The sequence below is a fragment of the Bos taurus genome, chromosome 4, assembly GCF_002263795.3.
Source record: "Bos taurus isolate L1 Dominette 01449 registration number 42190680 breed Hereford chromosome 4, ARS-UCD2.0, whole genome shotgun sequence".
In the NCBI taxonomy this organism is placed as follows: Eukaryota; Metazoa; Chordata; class Mammalia; order Artiodactyla; family Bovidae; genus Bos; species Bos taurus.
In genome coordinates this window covers 81,421,389-81,445,631 of record NC_037331.1, presented here as the reverse complement: position 1 = coordinate 81,445,631, position 24,243 = coordinate 81,421,389, and the positions used below count along the sequence as shown (strand labels likewise).

Here is a 24,243-nt window from a genome sequence, read left to right as displayed (position 1 = left end):
ATAATGGTTTAAACACTTCAGCATTATAAGCTGTCTTTGACCTCTTTTCTCTTTACCAGTGGGGTATCAAACAGTAGAGTCCATAGAAGTCACTCAGGGATGTTTATCTTTTGATCAAATCCCAGAAAGTTTACATGAAACCATAGCCATTATCTAAGAACAGGGAAAGCTGTACGTGTTTTTAAAAGTCAGGGGTTTCTGCACCTGTAAGAATCCAGGCAACTTCTTTGAGCTTCAGTTTCTTCTTGCTTTCCTGTTGCATGAGGTCACATGGAGACACAGCTTCAACTTTGCTGTTTTCTCTCATCCATTTCCTCAAAGGAAGAATGTTATATTCTGTCATCCTCTCCAAAAATGCTAAATTTGAATCTAACAAATATGCTCCCCAGATGAGGGTCTTAATATATGTGATAAATAAATCATTCAAACATAAGAACTCAAGAAATTTTAATCCAAAGGCTGATTCAATAATCCAAAACACTGCCCAGTGAGAGGTCAGGGAGTGGGGGATGAATCCAAACTAGCCCCAGTGGTTCTCATTTGTTCCACTGAATGTCTGGAGAAAGGAACTTTATTGGCTGTGGCTCATAAAACAATGGCACCCCACTCCAGTACTCTTGCCTGGAAAATCCTATGGACGGAGGAGCCTGGTAGGCTGCAGTCCACGGGGTCATGAAGAGTCGGACACAACTGAGCAACTTCACTTTCACCTTTCACTTTCATGCATTGGAGAAGGAAATGACAACCCACTCCAGTGTTCTTGCCTGGAGAATCCCAGGGATGGCAGAGCCTGGTGGGCTGCTGTCTATGGGGTCGCACAGAGTCGGACACAACTGAAGTGACTTAGCAGCAGCAGCAGCATAAAATAATAGATACTCCATTCTTAAAAATACTTACAATTTTTTCAGATCAAATGCTCCAGGGCTTGGATCAGACACCATGGCTGGGCTGTTTCCTTTTAGCAATAGCAGTGACAGATCATTATGTTAAAAGCCTTGTAAAGTTTTTAAAGTTTTAGCAAAATACATCGCAACTCAAAGTGTGCTCACAATGGTGATTGTGATTGTAGTTGGTAGAAATGTAGGGTAACAAAGGAGTTAAACACTGAAGGGTTGCTTGCTGTCTGCATTTATTTTGTGATTCTTTTTAATTTTTTTTTTACTTTATATTGGAACATAGTTGATTAACCATGCTGTGTTAGTTTCAGGTGTACAGCAAAGTGATTCAGTTATATATATACATGTGTCTTTTTTTTTTTTTCAAATTCTTTTCCCTTTAGGTTATTACAGAATATTGAGCAGAGTTCCCTGTGCTGTTTTTTTATTTAACCAAAAAATCTGCCATGTGTGTTGAGTATAAACTAAAATAACCAATATTCAAATAATTACAAATTGTTTTCAAACCTGGGCTTGTGAACAGCCTTGCTTATTTCTGCCCTTGGACTTTTGCACATGCTTTCCCCACTCTGGCCAGTCCTGTGTCCAGTTATTTACACGCTGGCTTTCTCTTGTCTAAATTCTCACCTCATGTCTTGCCTTCTCAGAAAACTCTTCTCCTGACCACATTATCCAAAGTATCTTCTTCCTCTTCCCCCACCAGTTCCTATTTTAATTTCTTCCTAGTTCTTCCTGCTACCTAAAATTATCTTGTCTATCATTTACCCAGTTACTTCTGTCTCCCCCCACCAAATTGCAGGCACCCTGTGCCCCAGGTCAATCTTGTTCCCTACTGTACCGATGGTACCTAGAATAGTAGTAGGTATGTGACACACACTCAATAAATGTATGCTGAATGAGTGATCCCACTTATTTTCCCCTTTGTTCCAGCATCTGTATTTCTGCTATAAGGACCACATCTAGGAAGGCTCTTTTCCACATCTTAGCTATATCCCTGTAAACACAGAATGGGAGCCAACTATATTGGGTTAAGGTGATTCAGAATACAGTTGGAAGCTTTGCATTCTATAAATAAATCCTTCTAAGTAGCAGGGTCAATTCTGCTCAGATAGTAATACCTAAGTGTTTTTGAAGGCCAAACTTTAGAAGATGTTATTTGCATATATTTAATTCACAATCTGCCAGCTCCCAAAATGGCCTGAGAGGCTTATGATTAAAAACGTATAATACTCGTAAGCAGAATCAATAAAACAAACACCTAATCCGTGCAGAGTAAAAGGAGAGTAAGACAGCAAATGCCTAGGCTAATATCATTTCACCCTGGAGAAGGACACGGCAAACCACTCCAGTATTCTTGCCTGGAAAATCCTATGGACACAGAAGCCTATGGGCCATCCTATGGGCCATGGCCCATAGGGCCGCAAAGAGTCAGACATGACTGAAGCGACTTAGCACACACAATATCACTTCTACAATTGCTCACTGAGACTCCATGCTTCCATTTCAGAGGGCACAGGTTCGATCCCTGGTCAAAGAACTAAGATCCAAAATGCTGCACTGCAAAAAGAAATACAATTGCTCATTTAAAAAAAAACACCCTGGACTTTCTTTGGGTAAATGTAGAAAATGATTCTGTAAATCTCAAATCCTTGCAATAGGAAGCTCCATGTCACGAATGACCTCTCCTCTCTTTCCTGTATTCATTCAACAAACACACATCACTTGCCTCACAAGGCACTCAAGAGTAAAATGTGTCTCTGCTCTTGAGTTGCTCATGGTCCTGAAGGAAGAGGAGAAAATCAGACATGGCTCCAATTAATTATACTCTGAAAATAGTATATTAGAATCACATACAAAGGCGCTATGAGATTAACAGAGAGGGAGCAATTCATTCTGGCCAGGAGTAAGCCTTAGAAGGCAGATCATGTTGGTTCTGCATTGGGAGGAACCTCGCCAGTGAGAAAAGTAGTCTAGTCAGAAGCTGGGAAGGATGAGAGAACATTAGGTTCTAGAAGCAGCAAGTTATTCAGAGTGGTTGGACTATTAAGAGTCCAGTGATAAGCATATAATAATGTAGTTTTGGGAGCTTCTCAGGTGGCACAAGTGGTAAAGAACCTGGCTGCTAATGCCAGGTTAGTAGGAGACATAGGAGACTCAGTTTCGATCCCTGGGTTGGGAAGATCCCCTGGAGGAGGAAATGGTAACCAACTCCAGTATCTTGCTTGGGGAATCCTATGGACAGAGGAGCCTGGCAGGCTACAGTCCATAGGTTGCAAAGAGCCGGACATGACTGAAGTGACTTAGCACACACACAGTGTGTTTTTTAGCATTTGCTGTGTGCCTGGGCGTTGAACTTCACAGATGCCACAGGTGAACGCTCTTCTTACTCCCTTGTACACTGAAGGAAACTGAGGCTTGGAGAGGCTAGGTGTGCTGCGCCCTGATTGTTGTTGTTCAGTCGCCCAGTCACGTACAACTGTTTGCAACCCCATGGACCGCAGCACACCGGGCCTCCCCGTCCCTCATCATCTCCTAAAATTGCCCAGGTTCATATGATACCCCTAGATCTCCCTATTTGGAACTTTGGATAGGATAGTGCCAGACCAATATCTGTGCATACCCTGCCTTCGTCATAAGTGGGAGGCAAAGCCACCCAGGTGCAGGTGCAAATAAATTTGTTGTTGTTGTAGTTGTTTAGTCACTAGTTGTGTCCAACTGTTTGCAACCCCATGGACTGTACCCACCAGGCTCTTCTGTCCATGAGATTTCCCAGGCAAGAGTACCCAAGAATAGTGGGTAGCCATTTCCTTCACCAGGGGATCTTGCTGACCCAGACATCAAAGCCGCATCTCTTGCTTGGCAGGCAGATTGTTTACCACTGAGCTACTTGGGAAGCCCTCAAATAAATTCAGCTGGCAATATTTCTAAGCTTGGGGGTTAGACTAGGAAATGGCAACCCACTTCAGTATTCTTGACTGGAAAATTCCATGTACAGAGGAGCCTGGCAAGCTACAGTCCATGGGGTCACAAAGAGTTGGACATGACTTAGCATGCATGCACATTTCTAAGGTTAACAAAAAATGCTATGGTTGCAGAAACTATGGAAAATGAAAAATCAAATGTAACTTGGTAAATTTGCTTCTTAATACAAAGATTTTTTTAACTGCAATATCTTGTGTCTTTGAAAATATGTGTTTTTTGGTCTTGTTAACATTGAGGATTTAAAAACAAAATGAAAACCTTAGTGGCCATTTTTTTCTCTCTGATTAGCAATTATCTACATACAATAGAAAATTAAAGAGTATTATTCTTGGGACATCCCTGGCTATCCATTGGTTAGAACTCTGCCTTCCAATTCCCAGGATGAAGATTGGATCCCTGGTCTGAGAACTAAGATCCCACACACCAAGCAGGGTGGCCAAAACAATATGTATTATTCTCAGGCTAGACTTAGGCATGTCAGCCACAGGTTGAGTTCAAAACATATAGCCTTTAAAATAGACAGCATGGCTCTCTTTCAATAAAAATCCCCACATACCAGTACTGGAAGCACCTTCAAGTTTTCCACTCTTGAGGCTTTCATTTTAACACATGTGTTTGCTTTCTGATTCCGTTCCAATCTGAACTGTTTCTGGGATATATAAGGAACTATGTCAGGTAGTAGCAATGAGGACAACTTCAGACACCCTTGTGCTCATTTAATGCTGATAGTTCATCCAACAGTCACTCAAAAATATTGTCATCCTGCTCACTGAGTGGTAATGGAGCTGTGTTTGTGAACAGTCAAAGTTTGCACAGTCTCCAGGGTCTTTTGCAATCAATAAATTTTATCTTAGCCAATTTGCATGAACATTAACAAAAACACCAGAAGGAATTTTATTCAGACCCACATGGCTTGTAGAGCATCTGGGTTTTGACTATAAAGTCCTTCCTGTAAAAATAGTTGATGAGAGGGACTTCCCTGAAGTGGCTAACACTTTGCCTTCCAGTGCAGGGGTTGTGGGTTTGATTCCTGGTCAGGGATGCCTTGCAGCTGAAAAGCCAAAGCATAAAACAGAAGCAATATAGTAAGAAATTCAATAAAGACTTTAAAACACTAAAAAGCCACCTTAAAAAAAAATAGTTGATGAGAATAGCCAAAGCGGATTACAGGCTTATTCCATTGGCCTATTTGTCAAATTTATGGATAACAAAGTAATACATCATCCAGATTTTCTCCAAGTGCATAGCATACAATGCAAGTTCCAGGGAACAGTATCACATGCAAAGGGGGAACCATGATCAAATACTAGTGAGAAATAGAGAGTGAAGCAGGCTGAGCAGGCTTTCTTTTGTAATCATCAAGACGTAGATGCTTCATGCAGTTTCCCACACCTTTATTCCAGAGCCAATCAAGGACCTGCTGCTGCTGCTGTTAAGTCGCTCCAGTCGTGTCCAACTCTGTGCGACCCCATAGACGGCAGACCAGTAGGCACCCCTGTCCCTGGGATTCTCTAGGCAAGAACACTGGAGTGGGTTGCCATTTCTTTTTCCAGTGCATGAAAGTGAAAAGTGAAAGTGAAGTCGCTCAGTCGTACCCGACTCTTAGCGACCCCATGGACTGCAGCCTACCAGGCTCCTCCGTCTATGGGATTTTCCAGGCAAGAGTATTGGAGTGGGTCGCCACTGCCTTCTCCAATCAAGGACCAGGATTCCACTAAACACACTTCAGAATTGCTGTCATTTTCAAGTGTTCCACCAGAATATCATTGTTTGCTAGCATGTAGAGCCACAAGCCCAAAATTCATTGTTATAGACACATTCCAAACTTCCAGTATATTTTGATAAATTCTAAGAAATTTACATTTCAACTTGTTATTTGATGGCTTTTTCTTTAAAATCCATGTGACTGTCTTGGTCCATGTGTCCAAGTTCTTAAAACCAAAATTTTGGAAAAGTAAACCTGCTTATTTAATTCTTTTTCATTTTCTACTTCCATATTTTAAGTTATGTTTTCCAGACAGTGATTATATAATCATCTCTAAAGTTATATAAATTTCCTTTTTTTTCTTTATATTACTGCAATAGAGAAGCAAAAAGCATAGACAATTTTAAAATGTGCTCTTATTTTTTTAAGTGATATACCGAGCACATAGTAAACAATGTACATGAGTATCTGAAAAATCAAATAAAGCATGAATAAAACTTTCTACTATCCAGACACCAGAATATATGCCACTCCTCAAAAAGCCCAAATGATTCTGGAGTTCCATACTGAAGTTACACGGGTGCTGCTGCTAAGTCGTTTCAGTCGCGTCCGACTCTGTGCGACCCCATAGACGGCAGCCCACCAGGCTCCCCCGTCCCTGGGATTCTCCAGGCAAGAACACTGGAGTGGGTTGCCATTTCCTTCTCCAATGCATGAAAGTGAAAAGTGAAAGTGAAGTCGCTCAGTCATGTCCAACTCTCAACGACCCCATGGACTGCAGCCCACCAGGCTCCTCCGTCCATGGGATTTTCCAGGCAAGAGTACTGGAGTGGGATGCCATTGCCTTCTCTGAAGTTACAGGGGTACAAACCCCCAGCAGCTGTATCTCTGCCCAAGTTTCATAGTGATGACTAGCCCCCTTTTATTCCTTCTGCAGTGGCTTTTTTCTTTTTTTTTTTTTTTTCTTTTTTTTCAGTATTTGGACAAACTGGGATATGCCAGTTCTGAGTCTTTGCTTTCGTCCTTGAAAGCCTTTGCCTGCTTGATTTGCAGTTACTTATTCAATATTTTATTGATTTCATATTCTATTGCTGGTTCCTATGGTGGAAGAGTGTGCCAGGTCTGATCAGACGAGAAAGCCATGTAACCCCAGTCTCAGCCCAAGATGTTCAGTCTCAGCTCACTGGCTGCTGGGAGCCTGCCCCAAAGTCAGTGAACAGCACGGTCATTTCAAAAACTTGCTATAAGCTCCAAAAGCCTTATGTCCCCACTGGCTAGAGCAGATTTAGAAAACATTTTTCATTTAACATATTTATTTAGTAACTCTTACAGAAATAGAACTCACAAAATTATAGCACTCTTGTTAAGTTTTCTTCTCCCATTTGAACATCATCATGGAATTTTACTGTTTGAAGGGGCTCTAAAGATCATACGGTCCGGGGTTCTCAGGCTTGAGTGTGCATCAGCATCACCTGCAATTCAGCTGTTAAAACCCAGATTGCCACTGCCACCCCAGTTTCTGATTCAGCAGGTCTGGGGTGAAGGCTGAAAATTTGCATTTTCAGTTCCCTGGTCATGCTGATGTTGCTAGACCCTGGACCCTGTGGTAATAGCCTTTTCTTCCAGCCTGCTCCAGGGATGCTGAACTTACCTGGAGCTAGCCTGCAACCCAAACCCTGCAGAGCTATCAGAGAGGGGAGGAAGGAAATTGTGATTCCTCCAGGTCTTGGAGCAGCACCAGGGGTGATGGCTTGGTGGACTTCAGTGTTTATCAGGGGTGTTTATCAGGGGTGTTCATCAGGGGCTAACTCCATAGCACACATCCCTGAAACTACTGAGGCTTATCTGCCCATCAGGGGCCATATTTGGGGAATCACCGGGGTGGCGCTAGTGGTAAAGAACCTGCCTGCCAATGCAGGAGACATGAGATGCAGGTTCAATCCCTGGGTCAGGAGGATACCCTGGGGGAGGGCACGTGACAACCCACTCTAGTGTTTGTGCCTGCAGAATCCCATGGACAGAGGAGCCTGGCAGGCTTCTGTCCATAGGGTCGCACAGAGTCAGACACGACTGAAGTGACTTAGCACACGCACACCCCAGTTCAACCTTCTCCTTTTACAGACAAGGAAATAAAGCAAATACTGGAGTGGGTTGCCATTTCCTTCTCCAGGGGATCTTCCCAACCCAGGGGTCGAACCCATGTCTCTTATGTCTCTTGCAGTGGCAGGTGGGTTCTTTACCACTGGGGCCACCTGGGAGGCCCCGGGTGGAAATGGAGCTAGGGCGGGCCAAGTGGCCACGCCCAGGTGGCTGCTGACTCAGGAAGAGATTCCGCTGCCCTGAATTCCAGCAGTTCCACATTCCCTCCTCCATCACTCGTTTACCTAGTTTCTGCCTATAAAGACACAGCCAGGCTTTTCTCAGTCGCTATCTGTACTGCAAGAACGTTTTAAGCATATTTTACTCTGTGCTGATTGGGTAGATTGGTTTCTTCACTCGGTGATATCTTACTCTTTTCTCCTGAAATGTGGAAAATTCCAACACAGCCTTGCTTTTGCTGTTGGTGAGATTAAGCTTTATGTTTTTTAACCTATGTTCAGTTTTATTAATGGAAACTTCCCAACGATCTCTACAACAACTTTTTATATTTTCGTGGCTTACGGCTCCTACCGGTAGTGGTTCTACTGTTAGCTTAATGTTTTTAGAACAACCTATAACCAATATATTTTGTGAACGCAGAGGATTTTATTTACCTCTGAGCATTCTGGTTATGTTTTTTTTTTTCTTTCTTTCTCTTTCTTGTACTTATCTCTTTCTACAGAGTCGTATTTTCTCTAATAATTTGGACCGTTTGTTTTTCCTAATGGCAAAGTTTTCTTTCGGGCACTGAGGCTACAGCACATCTGATGTGGTTGTGGAGTTGAATTCTGTACCCTTGTACTCTTGACAGTAAAGGAACCAGCATGAAAGCTTAAGAACATCATCTAAAGATGGATGTGATATGACCAGAAATTCCTTACCTTCTCCCTATAATAAAAATGGTTAATCTGGTCCCACTATAAATTTAAGAAAATAGAAGTTTGAAAGGTTACACACCAACAATAAATAGGTTGATTTCTGCTGGTCCTTGGGAGAAATTAATGCCTGACCCAAATGTAGTATTGTTTTGTGGGAAGAAGAATATCTTTTGACTAGCCTTCTTCTACAACAGCTGTTCAGTGAATAAATTTTATGAGGCAAGCAAGCCATTATGCATAATAATAAAATTCAGTAACAGTTTAGACAAGGCTCTCCACTGCCCATGGGTGAATAAAATGAAGATTATTATGTATAACATTTGTTACAAGCATATTTTAATAACCAATGTAGTTACTGAGATGGAAGAAGGATGAGGCATATGTTTTGTTCTTTATAAATGATAGATTGAACTAGTTTGGACTTATAAGAAGTTGTTGAGTTTCAATGGTAAAATTAATATCTATAGAGAATATACATGTGCTTAATTACTCAGTTGTGTCTAACTCTTTGCGACCCCATGGACTATACAATCCATGGAATTCTCCAGGCCAGAATACTGAAGTGGGTAGCCTTCCCTTCCAGGGAATCTTCCCAAACCAGGGATCAAACCCAGGTCTCCCAAATTGTGGGCAGATTCTTTACCAGTTGAGCCACAAGGGAAGCCCAAGAGTATTGGAGTGGGTAGCCTATACCTTCTCCAGGGGATCTCCCAACCCAGGAATCAAATCAGGGTCTCCTGCTTTGCAGACGGATTCTTTATCAACTGAGCTATCAGGGAAGCTCAGTTATAAGTAGTAGATTGCACTAGTTTGGACTTATAAGAAGTTTTTGAGTTTCAATGGTAAAATTAATATATAGAAAATATACATATTTAGGAGTAAAATAGGCCCAGAGTAAGTAAAAGGCTTCCATCTTCTTTGGGTAGATTCTCAGAGACCTGAAATTTTATTGTAAACAAATACAACCCTTATAATAAATTTATAAAATTAAAATTTACAAACTCACAGCTCAATCTTGTGTACCCAGCCATGGATACAATGGTTGGATACAGAGTTTGAGAGCAAACTCTGGGTAATAGTGAAGGATAGGGAAGCCTGGCATGCTGTAGTCCATGGGGTCACAAAGAGTTGGACACGACATAGCGACTGAACAACAACAACAGAGATATAATTTGTCATTTATAATCCATCTTTGTGATTTTTTTTTTATAACAGAAAACATCCTGTATTTTAAAAGATGAAGACTTGTTTTTATGATTCAAAATTCAGTTGTTTGGGGCGGTGGGGGGAGGTTTGTCAGTCACCAGTTTAGATTCCCATTTGTATAAACATAAAATAAATGAAAGTATTCTGTGATTTAATGACTGTCCATTAGTATTGCTTCCTGAACTGAAAAGCTGTCAGGGCTATCTCCATTATACTGCAAAAGGAGAGGAATCATTAGGTGCTTTTGAAGCAACAGCTTGCAAAGGAATCTCTCAGGAGATGCTGTATACCTTATATGAACACATGCCTGCCATTCACACATCTACTTCCTAATTTCTACTACTCTACCTTCTTTCTCTGCCTTTGGATTTTTTCTTTCTCTGAATTTCCCTAGCCCCATCTCCTGCCCTAATTCTGGCCATTCACAACACACCAGGCATTCTGATGTTCCTATAATTTTGGACTTATTCTCTCTTTGGCTCTAACTTCCCTTCTTCTCCCGTCTGCTTAATTCATCTGCCTCCTGTCGATTATTTCTTGAAGCTTCCCTCACATCCATCTCTCCCCCTAGGGAGCTAGCAAGTTCCGCAACGTTCCCCTGGGTCACTTATCACACTGCTGCCGCACTTGTGGCTCCTTTTGTACTTTACTAAAGTATGATTGACAGATAACATTATAGTAGTATCAAGTGTACAACAAAATGATTTGACATTTGTATGTACTGAGGAGTGATTACCAAAATAAGTTTAATTAACATCCATTACCATAAAGCATTAGAAAATTTTTTCTTATGATGAGAAATTTTAAGATCTACTCTTTTAGCAACTTGCAACTATGCAACATGTGTTATTAACTAGAGTCCCCATGCTGCATGTTATATCTCCATGACTTATCTATTTTATTACTGAACGTTTGTACCTTTTGACACCCTTCATCCATTTGGCCTATCCTCACCTCTGGCGACCACCAATCTGCTGTCTGTCTCTAAAAACTTAGGTAGTTGTTATTGACGACAATTCACATATGTGACATCACACAGTATTTTCCTTTCTCTCTCTGACTTATATCACTTAGCATAGTGCTCTTGAGGTCCATCCATGTTATGCAAATGTCAAGATTTTTATTCTTTTTTAAGACTGAATAATATTCCATTGTATATGTGAATATGTGTGTGTATATATAAATATACATATATACCACATTTTCTTATTCATTCATCCTTGCTTGCTTCCTTGTCTTGTCTATGGTAAATGATGCTACAGCGAACAGGGGCTACAGATATATTTTCAAGTTAGTATTTTTGTTTTCTTCAAGTAAATACACAGAAGTAGAATTGCCGGATCATAGGGTAGCTCTATTTTTGACTTTTGAGGACCCTCCACACTGTTTTCTGTGGTGGCTTCACCAATTTACATCCCCCCTGCCCAACAGTGCATGAGGGTTCCCTTTTCTCCACCTCCTCACCAATACCTACTATTTCTTGTCTATTTGATAATAGCCATTCTAACAGGTATGAGGTATCTCTCATTGTGATCTGGGTTTGCACCACTGGCTCTTAATTTATCTGTCTACAGATCTGTCTTTCCCACCCCCTGGAAGCTCTTTGGGGAAGAGACATGTAGTTGGTGCTCAGTGTTTGCTGAATCAATGGAGAACAAGCTAGACTATATTCCATGTACAAAGTTATCCCAAGCTAAACCCCTTCTCCCACTAAAGGGCAGCCTATAGTCTTTGCTCCAACAGCCTCCTGATCTCTGCCTCCAGGTTGACCCACTCCCACCCCAGAACAACTCAGTCACCAAAATGACCAATCTAAACCTGAGATCTGATCATGTCCCTCCACTCTCGCCTACAGAATGAAGGACAAGCCCCATAAAGTGTCATACAAAGTACTCCATTTATAATCTCACACCCCATCATCTTCCACTCCCCTCCCCCACTTCATCTTCCCAAAATATCCCAACACTAATGCAGTGATTCCACACCCACAAAATGTGTCTCTGGTCTCCATGCTATTCCTAGTGGTTGAGAAGCCTTCTCTCTCCCCTTCCCAAGTCCTCCCCAATCAACTTCTAATCATCCTTTTTGGTTCTAAGATCTTAAGTGGTTTGCATGCCTGAGGTCTACTGAGGGTCCCTTATCTGGGCTCTGGGCACCCCTTTCGTATAGCACTGGCAACACAGGGTGGAAATCGGCAACTCATCCATTAGACTGGAAGCACCTCAAGGCAAGAGACCCTTGCCTTGTTCACCTCTGTATCCCTGGGGCCTGACTCATCATCTGCTCCAGGGTTATGGGAAAATATCTGATGAACAGAATTGTCCTGAGGCTCCATAGGGCAGACCATGCCTTGTCTTTCTTTGAGCACCTCATCTTTTCTTGTCTTTCTTTGAGCACCTCATCTTTTCTTGTCTTTCTTCTGCCCTCAGTAGCCCTATTTTATCTGCAGGGAGTCAACCAGTGTTAGGGAGTAATTTAAGTAGTTAAATGTGGGTGTGGCAAGAATGTGCTGTGCTTTCCAATTGCTAGAAACTAGAGTAATACCAACTGCTGTACCAGGGAAGCAATTTATTCTCTTTTTAAAAAAATAGCCTCTTTTCTTTCATCTCAGGAGTGTCCCAATCATTTGTTTAAACTGGATGATAGAATAAGAAAATAAGAAAGAGTAATTTTGAAATATCAACAAATTCACCTAACTAATGTGCCATGACAATAGGCAATTGGTAAGAAGAGCGCTATTGTATGTAAGTCAGAAAATAGCATGAAACTCAATAAAAAGATAGATTTTCAGGTTATTAAATGGAGGACTAGACAGAAGAGGAAATGAGATGTGTAAGCTTGTGGTAATACAGTATTGGTCTACATGTAACTTGGATAAAATCTGATTTAGAAGTGGTGGGTTTCCTTAATACTAACCTCTCTGCTTCCAAATCAAATGTATTGGGGTAAGTTAAAAAGTTTTTCCCCTCAGCTCTGGGCCTGAAAATTTTATCAGTAAATTTTAAAATAAAACTTAAATGCATCCCTTCAGAGAGCTTTCTACTAGTTTTCTGCCGAATCACAGTGTGCTGGCCAGACTTGTTTATTTCTTTCCCCTCCATTGAGTGTTCCCTGTTTCCTCAGCACAGACACATCAATCATCCTACAGAACCTGGACCCCAGCCCTCTGCAGACTCCACCTCTTTCTCCAGTGTTCTTCTAGAGCACTCTCTAGGGCATTCATGTGTGTGTAGACTCCCTTCTGTTTACTGGCAATGATGCGCAGGGTTTGCAAAGCTATCTGAGTAGAACCTCACTTTTGATCCTGTCTCCAATGACCTCCGGGAACCATAAACCATCTAAATGCCCAAGTGGCCGACACCTCCTGAAGTCCCACCATAGTGATGCCTCACAAAGGGAGAGTATGTCCCCCTGCTTCACCAAAGTCACACTCTGAGGGACACATGGATCCATCCTTATCTGGGGGGAAGCAGCCCCTTCTGCCCCTTCCCCTGAAGCCATCTGCAGCAGCTTTACTCTAGTCCGCAAGGTTGGGCTGGGGATGTAGACCCATAGCCTAACTGCATCTCCACCAACATGGCCCAAGGATAAAAACAATAAAAGCCTTCATTCACTGCCTCCTTGTCCTTCAGTTCCCAAATAACATCAAACCTGGAGCTTAAGCCCCCACCCAGCCCCAGCCCCACCCAGACACTCTTCTATATCCCCACCAGCTCTCTGATTATTTCAGAATGTACCCCTCTATCATTTCCTTGTACAAGTTTTGGTATGAATCTCTAAAAGAAAGGGAGTGCTTTCTAGATAAAGTATCAAGGAAGGTGTTGCTAAGGAGGTGACCCGGGAGAAAAAAGAAGTGAATGGCAAAGGGTTACAGACATAGAAAGAGCAAGTGCAAACACCCCAGAATAGCTAAGGATCTTTGAAAGGCCCAGCATGACTCCCCTCGAGGGAGTAAGGAGACAGAGAGGACTCAACTCTAAAACAACAGTATGTCCAGAAGTTCCTGGAAGAAATAAGAATTATTATAGCAAAACTTGCATCATGCTTACCATATGCCAGGAACTCTTCTAGTATTTTATGTATTAATTAACTCATGTATTTTCACACCATCCCTGTGACTTCATTACTTCCTTTATTATTCCCCTTTTCCTAAAACTGGAGAAAACAGAGATACAGAAGTGTTTGGATCCTTTTGGGCTGCTATAACAAAATACCACAGACTGGGTGGTTTAATAAACTAGAAATTTATTTCTCACAGTTCTGGAGGCTGGGAGGTCTAAGATCAAGGCACCAGCACAGTTGAGTTGTGTTGAGAGCATTCTCCTGATTCTCACTGTGTCTTTATGTGGTAGAAGGGGCTAAGGATCTCCATGGGGTCTCTTTCATAAGGGCACAAATCACATTCATGAGGGCACCACCCCCTTGACATAAGCCCCTTCCAAAGTCCCCACTTCCTAATACTGCCATCGTTAGGGGTTAAGATTTCAACATATGAATTAGAGAGAGGGGTTACACAAACATTCAGACCTTAGCAGAAAGGTAAATTGAGTTCCTGGCAGCCTCATAATTAGAACCCAGGCAATCTAGTTCCAGAATGCAAGCTCTTAATCCTTACACTCGGCTTCCCTGGTAGTTCAGACAGTAAAGAATCTGCCTGCAATGTGGCAGACCATGGTTCGATCCGTGAGTTGGGAAGATCCCCTGGAGGAGGGAATAGCTACCCACTCCAGTATTCTTGCCTAGAGAATCCCATGGACAGAGGAGCCTGGTGGGTACCGTCCATGGAGTCGCAAAGAGTCAGACACAACTGAGCGACTAACACACACACACAATCCTTACACTGTACTGCTCCCCTTTCCCTTCTCATATAGAATGGCTCATTCATTACCAGTCACATTCTGTGCAACTGAGCGAGTACAAGGTAGACAGGTTCAGAACTGCCCTCCCAGGACTCTGAACCCACCACCTCCTCTCTCACAGACCCCGCCCCAGACTGCCACTCCCTCAGATCTGGATACTGCTCCCTGGACAGCTCATCTTTTCCTACTTCCCATCTCTTCCCACCAGATCTCATTCTCTCTTTGACTATAAGCCCACAGAGGGTAGGGAACATGTCATTCTATCTTTCACATTGTCTCCCTCACACTGTGCCCAAAACATAGTGGGTACTGATTAAATGTTTGCAGGGTGAAGACTATTTATTTATTATTTTTTTAGAGCCAAGACGTTTTTATGAACCCTTTAAGTTCATAATAGTACTTCTTTATTGGAGTATAATTGCTTTACAATGTTGTGTTAATTTCTGCTGTACAACAAAGTACAGCAGAATCAACTGTATGTGTACATATATCCCCTTCCTCCTGAGCCTCCCTCCCCAGCCCCATCCCACCCCTCTAGGGTATCACAGAGCATCAGGCTGAGCTCCCTGTACTATACAGCAACTTCCCACTAGCTATCTATTTAACACGTGGTAGTACATATGCAATCAATGCTGCTCTCTCAATTCATCCCACCCTTTCCTTCCCCGACCCCCCGTCACCCTGTGTGTCCAGAGTCTGCTCTCTACATCTGCATGCAGGGTGAAGACTTTAATGAATAAGAGAGAGTGACAGTTGCCCTGTAGCAATGTGTTTGTGTTCCACCCAGATCCCTGGAATTCTTTTCTGTCAGTTGCTCCCGCCTTGTGCCTGTATGCTCAGTCACTTCAGTCGTGTCTGACTCTTTGCAATGCTGTAGACTGTAGCCCACAAGGCTACTCTGTCCATGGGATTCTCAAGGGAAGAATAATGGAGTGGGTTCCCATTTCCTACTCCAGGGGATCTTCCCAATCCTGTCTGTATCTCCTGCATTGCCAGGCAGATTCTTTACCACTGAGCCACAGAGGAAGCCCACCCCTACCTTGGGGGCTTTCAAAAACCAGCACCAGCAGCCCTTCTTCCAAAGACTAGACTTTGCCCCAAGAGCAAAGAGCCAACAACACCCAGCTATTTGATTCCCAAGCCTCTCCTTTATCCCAGGGCTGTGAATTGGGACTGTTTGGTGTGGAGGGTGGACACCAAGCTTCCAAGCCTCAGGGTGGAAACTCACACCCCTACCAGATTGGGATTCTTCCCTTCCCGCTCCACCCTGTTTCTGGGAAACTCAATCTCAGACTTCAGGTCATTTTCAAAATTCGTCTGTGAGATAGTATGCCTGGGTGTTGATGGAAAATGACTAGTGCATTCATAGAAAGTTAGTGTACTTAGTGTAGCCACAAAATGAAAATAAAATATAATTTGTTCTGAAACTAGACTGAATTACCTTGATGATTCAAAAGTATTTTAGGAAGTTGCAGTGCCTTAGAGTCATCACGAAAAATCTCAGACACTCCAGTCTGGGGGGGTTTCAGACATGGTGACTTAAACTTCTGGTAGGCAGAGAATTGGATGGTCAGCTTCTAGGACTGTCTCTCCAGGGAGATGAGCAGAGAGCAAGCAGCAAAGCTTGGCTCAATATTAAAACTCACAAAACTGATTTCTAACAGTTATGAGGCTCTCATTACACATTAATAAACATGAGACCAAAGCGAAAGGTATAGTTGGACAAAACACACAAGTGGGTTGTTGAGGTGAATATGGCTTCCCTTCCAGAATTTGTCTATTGGTATTTCCTTGACCTTTAAGAGGAGACTTGAGGGTAAGAAGTGGAAGTACGGATTTGGTTAAGAGTCCCAATGAATTAAGAAACATGTTTCACAGCATAAGAAAAGTCAAGGACCTCAGGTATAGCAATGAACTTGAAGAGCCACGTTTACCCTATTTCTAGGCATCCACTGCTAGTGGCTTTAAATGGGGAATGAATGGTGATCAATGTATTTATGAACATCCTCATTTAAAAACAAATGGCACCACAGTTTCAGTGTTCTGAATTGTAAACTTAGTAGCAAAAAGAGCTGCTCCAAAATCCATAGTCTATAAAATTCACATAGCTCATGAGGAGAATGATAAAACTATAGATCATGGGCATTTATGCTGCAAAGAAAGGTTGAGCCTGCTGCACCCATTATTTCCTCTTGGTATAAAGACATAGACATAGAATATAACACTATGGCCAAATTGCCGCCTCGTGCTGCCAGATTTTTGTAAATAAGATTTACATTATTAGGATAATGCAGTCAGCAAATTTTCATGAAAAAGAGAGTGCTGCTAATGCTCAGATTCAAGAAACCTGAATTCTTTAGCAGGCTGCAGAATGTGAGTCTTTCAGAGAAAGAGAAGCTGGGGCAAGACTTGGACACCCCACCACATTATCTATGGTGACATTTATGTGATGTCACACATATGATGTCATCTAAGAGTCCTCCTTGAAGAAACTGTATTAAAGCTTTTCTTTCCATCACCATTTAGGGTCCACAGATAACAAGGATGTGCATAGAGCACTAGAGATTTGGGAACATGGATTTATTCTCTTTATGAGATGAGAACTCAATATCCTCATCGATATGTGAAGGTAGAAATCAACCACTGCAAATCCTAAGGGAAATGTTTTTTATAAATCTACTTCCTGCATGCCTTCACTATCAAATCAGCAACTATGAAATAGACTCATTCACCATATTTTGACATGAGGAAGGAATTAGACTGCAAAATTGATGTGCTGGAATGCTAACAAATGTTGTAAACCGAGTGTGAGACAACAGATCAGACAAAAAAGGTCTTCTCCTGTTGGCCTGCCACCTACCTAGCCTGTCCTCAGAATCAAAACTCTGCTTTCTCTAAAAATTTCTCTGTACATGATCAAATATAAGTTCAAGAAAAGCAGGTGACATCATGCTATAACTATTTCTTCCTGATGTTCTCCAGTCTGAAATATTTTCAAACAGCATATTATCTTTTAAATTATGCAACTCACCTCATCTAACAGTGACGTTACTTGCAAATAGCTTTCTTCAGGCTACTCTCTGCAAACAAGCAAAATAGGGACTTCTCTGGTGGTTCAGTGGTTAAGAATCTGCTACCATTGCATAGGGTACCAGTTTGACCGCTGGTCTGGGAACTAAGCTGTTGCATGCTGTACATCAGGGCCAAAAAATAAATAAATAAAAATAAATTTTAAACAAAATAAAGTTATAGAAAATAGTTAAAAATGTAAAATTGGAGAATGCAGTGACTTGTGTTCACATTCTTTCCAGAGTAAAAGGGTATTTGTGGAGGTCTGTTCTATTCTGATCAATTAATTAGTTTAAAATCCTGATGCACAACATGAACTGTGAGGATAATAGCTAGCATTATTTTTAGAACTTGATATATGCCAAGTATTGTTCTAAAACTTTTTTGCATCTGTTATCCATTTAATTTTCACCGTTACTCTATGAGAAGTGGTGCCCTGTTTACACCCACTTAACCTAAGAGAACATGAGGCCGGGTTGACTGAAAGTCACAAGCCAAAGCAATCTGGTTTCAGAGTTGATGCCCTCAGCTGCATGAATGGATGTGCAGGCTCTGTGAGGTCTGAAGTCCTTGCTTACAGAATTATTTCCTATTATTCTAGTATTGTATTCTCTAAAACTGAGGGGGCTATCTTAAGAAATTTGTGTTCCTATTGGGTTTTTAGGCTATCTAAGATGTATAGAGCTATAGCTTGATATATTCAAGGCCCAGAATCCATGTGAATGTGACTTGAGGATGCTGTCTCTGCAAATTCTCGCTTTGAGAGCTTCCACATTTATAATCAAGCATACACCAGAATGCAGCCTGTCTTTTGAATTGGACTGTTGCAAACACGAGTATGTAACACAGTCAGACCTCACTGGGGCCATCCTTTGCTGGTTGGGTACACTGGCAGTGAGAGATCTGAAGGCATATACTTGGCAGCGACTTCAAAATGCCCAGTTGGTCCCAGAATGTTAACATGCTCATTATGTGCATTTATTGTGCCCAGGCTCCCCACTGTCCAAATCTCCCCCGAGTCCCAATCAAGAAGAAGTATTGAGAGGAATACTGCTAATATGACATGACTGAGGACAATACAGAGTGACATGACCGGAGGTGATGAAGAGAACACTTACGGTTTCCTGACTAGCCCCTCCCCCACCCCTGCCACATATCTTAATGCATACTAACATCCCTGCCTTGGCAGGCCCAGACAGAAAAGCCAAAAGGTATTTATGAAGCTGCATCCATCAACAACATCAGTGGTCCACCAGAAATGCTGTCAGCTTACAGATTGACTTGTACCCGACTGTCTGCATGTACCACTCACTTCCCCACTGTACTTCTAACTCCGCTTCCAGGGGCCAGCAAGACATCTCCCCAGAGCCCCTACATCTTCACAAAGACTTAAGGATGCAGGATAGGAAGTAAGAGAGTCATCGAGTCACCATTTGCTTCATTAAGAGGGAAAAGCGGCAAAAAGAGGAACACATTGGATTTCAATCTAGGACCAGGATATAGAGAAAATTTAAAAAAAAAAAAAAAAATCCGTACATCTGTGGTTGCTGAAGAAATCTTCCAAAACAGAGGTGTACCCATTCCTGACCCCATAGCACAAAGGTTCAGGGCCTGATTTTAAGTAGGTGCTTTTTTGTTCAGAACAGTTCACCCTTTATATGATGCCTGAATTTATTGCAAATACAAGGATATAGCTGAAACACACTAGTGTCCCAGACACTGAGAATTCCCAATACACTACTGAATATATCCAGAGAGTGATTCCAAATTTTCTCATGTGAACTTTTGATTGACCTAGATGTTAGGAAAATGTCTTACAATTTTTAAAAATATATTCTTGTCATTAAATGGGAAGCACTATCTTTTTCAGAAAGCATTCTGTAGGTACTGATTTAAATGTTTCACTCAAAATTCATGGACAAAATTGCATATTCAGCATTAAAACCGAATTGTACATAATTTAATCTTTCTTTAAGATTAAGAAGCTTATTTTGAGACCTCCTTGAAATTCAGGAATTTCATTATGATTTCAACTTGTATTGCATGAAAATAAATGTGAACATAGCAACTGGTAGATGACCCGAGAATTGTGTGCCACAGGGCAGTGTGCATCCTGGTCATTTAGGGAAGGTATTCCTCAAGAGGTCTTTTCACTTTGGAAGTGAAAAAAAGAACACACTATAAACTCTTTGACTTCAGGGAGTCAAGCCAACAAGAAAAATTTCCATTCAACATATGCCATTACTTGCCTCATATACACTATACAAATATATTCAGAAAACCAAGATCAAGGCCAATCTGAATCTTAAATCCCATGGTGGTAATCTGGGATAAGACAGGGTTTCTTTTTAGGCTGATGAATGAGATTTTTTTTTCTCCTTAAAAAGAAAATCATTTTCATCTTTGAGGAGAGACATAAAGGTGAAAGACACATAATGTAATGAGCTGAAAATGGATTCTCATTTCTAACCAAACCTGCTGGGTCAATGGAATTTCTGTAGAACTAGTGCTGTGAAATTTGGTTATAAAAGAATAAGGAAACCAATAAGATAAGGATATCACATTAATGGAGGGGGAAGAATTATTAAATTCCTCTCCCTTTTGACATTTTCTCTGACAATTAGTATTTCCATCCTCATCAGATGATGTTAATGCTAAGCAAATTTCCAAAGGAATTAAGTCATAAAATATGTTTTGAGGGAAAGGAGGCGGGGGGAAGGAAAAGAAAGAGAAAAAGAGAAAGTAAAAAAGAAAGTTTAAAAAAAAATCATCTTTAAAAGAGCTTCTAAACTAGAATTAAGTATGGCATTAATTTTTTTTCCACCAAGTCTTAGTCTTGGCAGGTTTCCCCTAAATGCAGAAATTTCATGGATGCAGGAACTGGTGATGGAAAATGCATTATTATACACAACAATTGTTGTACTTGAGAGGAACTATATGGGAAAAATAACACCCTAGAATAAATACAAATGAAATTCATGTATCAAAACCAATACTGTGAAAAAAGTTTAAATGTTTCTTGCATTTATATCTAGTCATTAACCTAAATGCAGATTTTAGTTCAAGCTACACTTCTGCCTCATGGTCAGGAGGCCTGAAAACCTGTGACGTGGAAAATTGGCAGGATAAAGAATATTGAATTGGCCTCCATGGAAAAACAAAATTTGGCAGCCATAACCTCCTCCTTGGGCCACTCCCCCCCCCACCAGCCCCATCAAATTTTCCTCCCTAGCTCACTCTTACCCCAGGAAAGAGGCCAAGGGAAGGCCATATATGAGCTCAAACAGCAAGCCAATGTCACCCTGACCATTCACCAAGGGATCTTCCTCCTTGACCTTGAATCCCATGGTTTGAGTAAGGCCCCCCAAAAGCCCCAACTCTAGACTCACTCTCAGAGAGCACAGAGGCTAGAGGAGTCAGTACCTCCAGACTTTGGTTTCCTTCTCCTTTGGAGAAAGAAGTGGAATGAGGCATCTTCTTTACTGGATGTGAATTTGCAAGTCACAAATGAAAATGATAAATTCCTTTGCAGAAATCCCTAAAGTCTATTCCCCTCCTCCACCCCTACTCCCATCCTATTTTAATCCCACTTTTGGTCTGGTTGCCTCAAGCAAAGTAGACATTTTCTCAATGTTTTATTTAGCCTAGCAAACAAAACCCAGGGACTTCTCCAAAATTATTTCTCCACCTGGGGAGATCCTAAGGACCTACCTCACCCCTGGGGCCCACCTCTCTCCCTCCTGGGGCTCACCTCTCTCCCTCCTGGGCCTCCTCCCAAACTCAGGCTCCATTAAGCAGCCCAGTGTTGATGGAGAATATTTCCCTTCCAGCCCGTTTCCAACCTCTCCCAAACTCTGCAGCTTCAGAGACAACATTCCCCAGGCCCCCTTGCTGGGTTCCCGGACCTTTGCATGAGCCATTTGGAGTGAGAACCTCCCTCCCAACGTGAATGTTGTTTCCATTGTGCTATGCCTGTGTGTGGTGGTTTCACCCTGATCTTTTCTCTCTTTGCAGCTGGTTAATAATCCACTAGCAAGTCAGGCTGCAGCGGCTGCAGCAGCAGCAGCCATGGGCTCCATAGCAAGTTCACAGGCCTTTGGCAATACCCTCTCCAGTCTGCAGGGGGTCACAGGTCAACTAGTTACTAATGCACAAGGACAGGTGAGTGGGAGTGGAAACAAGAGTGAATTTGTATGGCAGCTTGAACTCGGAAAAGAAATGAATTTCTTTTGCATGACAGTGATATGTAACTACAGTCATTATGTCAAATAAATAATGTTGACCAGCAATGTCAAGAAGAAAAGAAGGCTTGGGAGGTGTTTCTCTATTTTAGAAACAAGATTTTTTTTTTTCTTTCCCCTAGAATGTCTACTAAGTTTTATGTGGGTTTTATTTCTGTACAATGACTTGTGCTATGACCTTAATTAAAGAAATTACTTTTCAGGACTGGGAGACTCTTGCTAAGAAAATATCAGTTACATTTTACAAGTAAGATTTCTGTTTTGTTTTTATTTTTTTTTTTCATTTTTTGGAAACTTGGGTATTGGAGGAAACTGGTAAGTTTCCTTCCTTAATTGCTCTAAGATTTCTAATTAGCCTTGAGAAAGCCATTTTCTGGGGAATCTCACTGGTGGTCCAGTGGTTAAGACTCCATGCTTCCACTTCAGGGGGCAAGTGTTCAATCCTTGGATGGGAAACTAAGATCCCATATGGTGCAGCCAAAAAATAAAATAAAAATTTTTTTAATTAAAAAAGAAAAGAAAGTTAATTTCTGAATGTATGGGGAGGTGATGGGAAACAATTCAAGATGTTCTGTAAAGGATACAAAGAAAAGGTGTGAATTAGAATAAAGCTGTCAGTCAACGCATGTGCCCGGCCTCTTGCTGATTCTCCCAAGAGCTTAGTGCTTTCTTGTGTGCTTGTCGATTTACTTCAACCTGCCAGGGCCAGTAAACCTTCCTCATGTCACCAGCAGACACATTTGTTCCCTCCCACTGCACGTGGGCCTGCATTGTGGCCACCAAGACTCTGACAGAACTTCAGATGGAAGTCGTCCCTCTTCAAGACCCCAGTAAACCTAAAAGCTTCATGTAGAACAGAAGAGGGTGAAGCTGATGGTGTCAGGGGTGCCCTCTCATTCAGAGGCCTGACACAGAGCCCGGGCTCGCTGCGTAGGGCATCTGGTTCTCAAACATTCCTGTGTCTGGTGATGAAATGCAAGAAAGAAGCAGCTTTGCATCCTTGCTAATATTTTCTTCTCCCAGGGTTATTTTCCCAATAGCAAGGTTACTATTCTCTGCTTGGCCTGCTCCGGGGGAACAGGAATTGTGATGTCTTGAACCTTGCTTTATTTTACATAAAGAGTAAACAGAGATGCATTATAAGCTAAACCGTCTCCAACCACATCCCCGGGGGTGGGGGGGTGGGGGGCGCGGGGCGGGCTGCGTGGGGAAAGCTGACCTTGTTATATTTCCTGGGCGGGTGCAGGATTGTCCCGTCAGAACCCCGAGGCCTGAACGATGGAGCTTGTCAAAGAGCATTCCCAGGTAATGAATCATCTTATCACAGGTGCACACCACACATATTAAAGGAGGGATGTATGAACACCGTGCCCTCCACAGTCACCTTTCAATGTCGGCTTTAACCCTTGTTCCAATCCCTTTTCATCAAAGAATCATTTTATGCAGCCAGCTCTAAATGGAGGCTCTCAAAAGCCTATTAAGATTTCTGGAGGGATGGAGTATTAGTGTGGAGGAAAAGTTGGTTATAATATCTGTAACTCATACACAGATCAAGTCCATCCTGGAGGCTGTTTCCTGCAGTTGAGCCCAAAATAGAACACCTTGATTCCTTTCTACAAGGCAACTAACTCTTGAAATGTAAATTTTAAAATTCTAAGATAGACACCATAACCACTAACTTGTACTCTTGTCCCCATGTCCAAGTGAAATATACTACTATGCTCCACCTCTTGAGTATTTGTGCTAGAGAAAATGCTTTAGTGTTTAGAAGGAATTATTAGGAGCTGATTCTTCTGATGATGTAATGGCTGATCTTTTTTGCCAGTTACAAACCTGCCTCCTTCTCAGGGACTCGAGTTATGACTTTTGCTTTTTGTAGGTTTTGCCAGCTCTCATCTCAGGGATGGCTCTCCCAACCCATAAGTACTCCTAAGGAAATGGAATTCAAAGTTGAAGCTTAATTGGCACTCTGCATTTATTGAATAAAAGTTGATTTTAATAATAATATTTTTATTTTAAAAATTGTGTTAGGATAGGTGATTTGACGTGGTACACGAACTTTCTAAAGTAAAAAACAACAGCAACAACAACAACTTACAGAGAAATCAATTATGCCCACATGTGAAGTCTTGCCTGAGAGTTTTAGACATGTCCCAGGGTCGTCATGTCCTCCTCCCAGTGCAAGAAAAGACCAAGATGCTCTCATTTCCAAAGTAGAGGAATTGGCCACATTGATACAGCACTGTGCCTTTTTTAAATCTTTGTAAT

General features: G+C 41.8%; 1 protein-coding gene across 2 annotated transcripts in view; it reads left to right on the top strand.

Moving 5' to 3' along the window:
- POU6F2 (POU class 6 homeobox 2) overlaps positions 1 to 24,243 on the top strand; it is a 389,312-nt gene that overhangs the window by 314,552 nt on the left and 50,517 nt on the right. The window contains exon 5 of one of the 2 annotated variants that reach the window (NM_001433523.1): positions 21,749 to 21,895. The exons of the other annotated variant lie outside the window; for it this stretch is intronic. Coding sequence (NP_001420452.1) covers positions 21,749 to 21,895 — 147 coding nt within the window. The remainder of the gene's footprint in view (positions 1 to 21,748; positions 21,896 to 24,243) is intronic. 2 annotated transcript variants of the gene reach the window in all.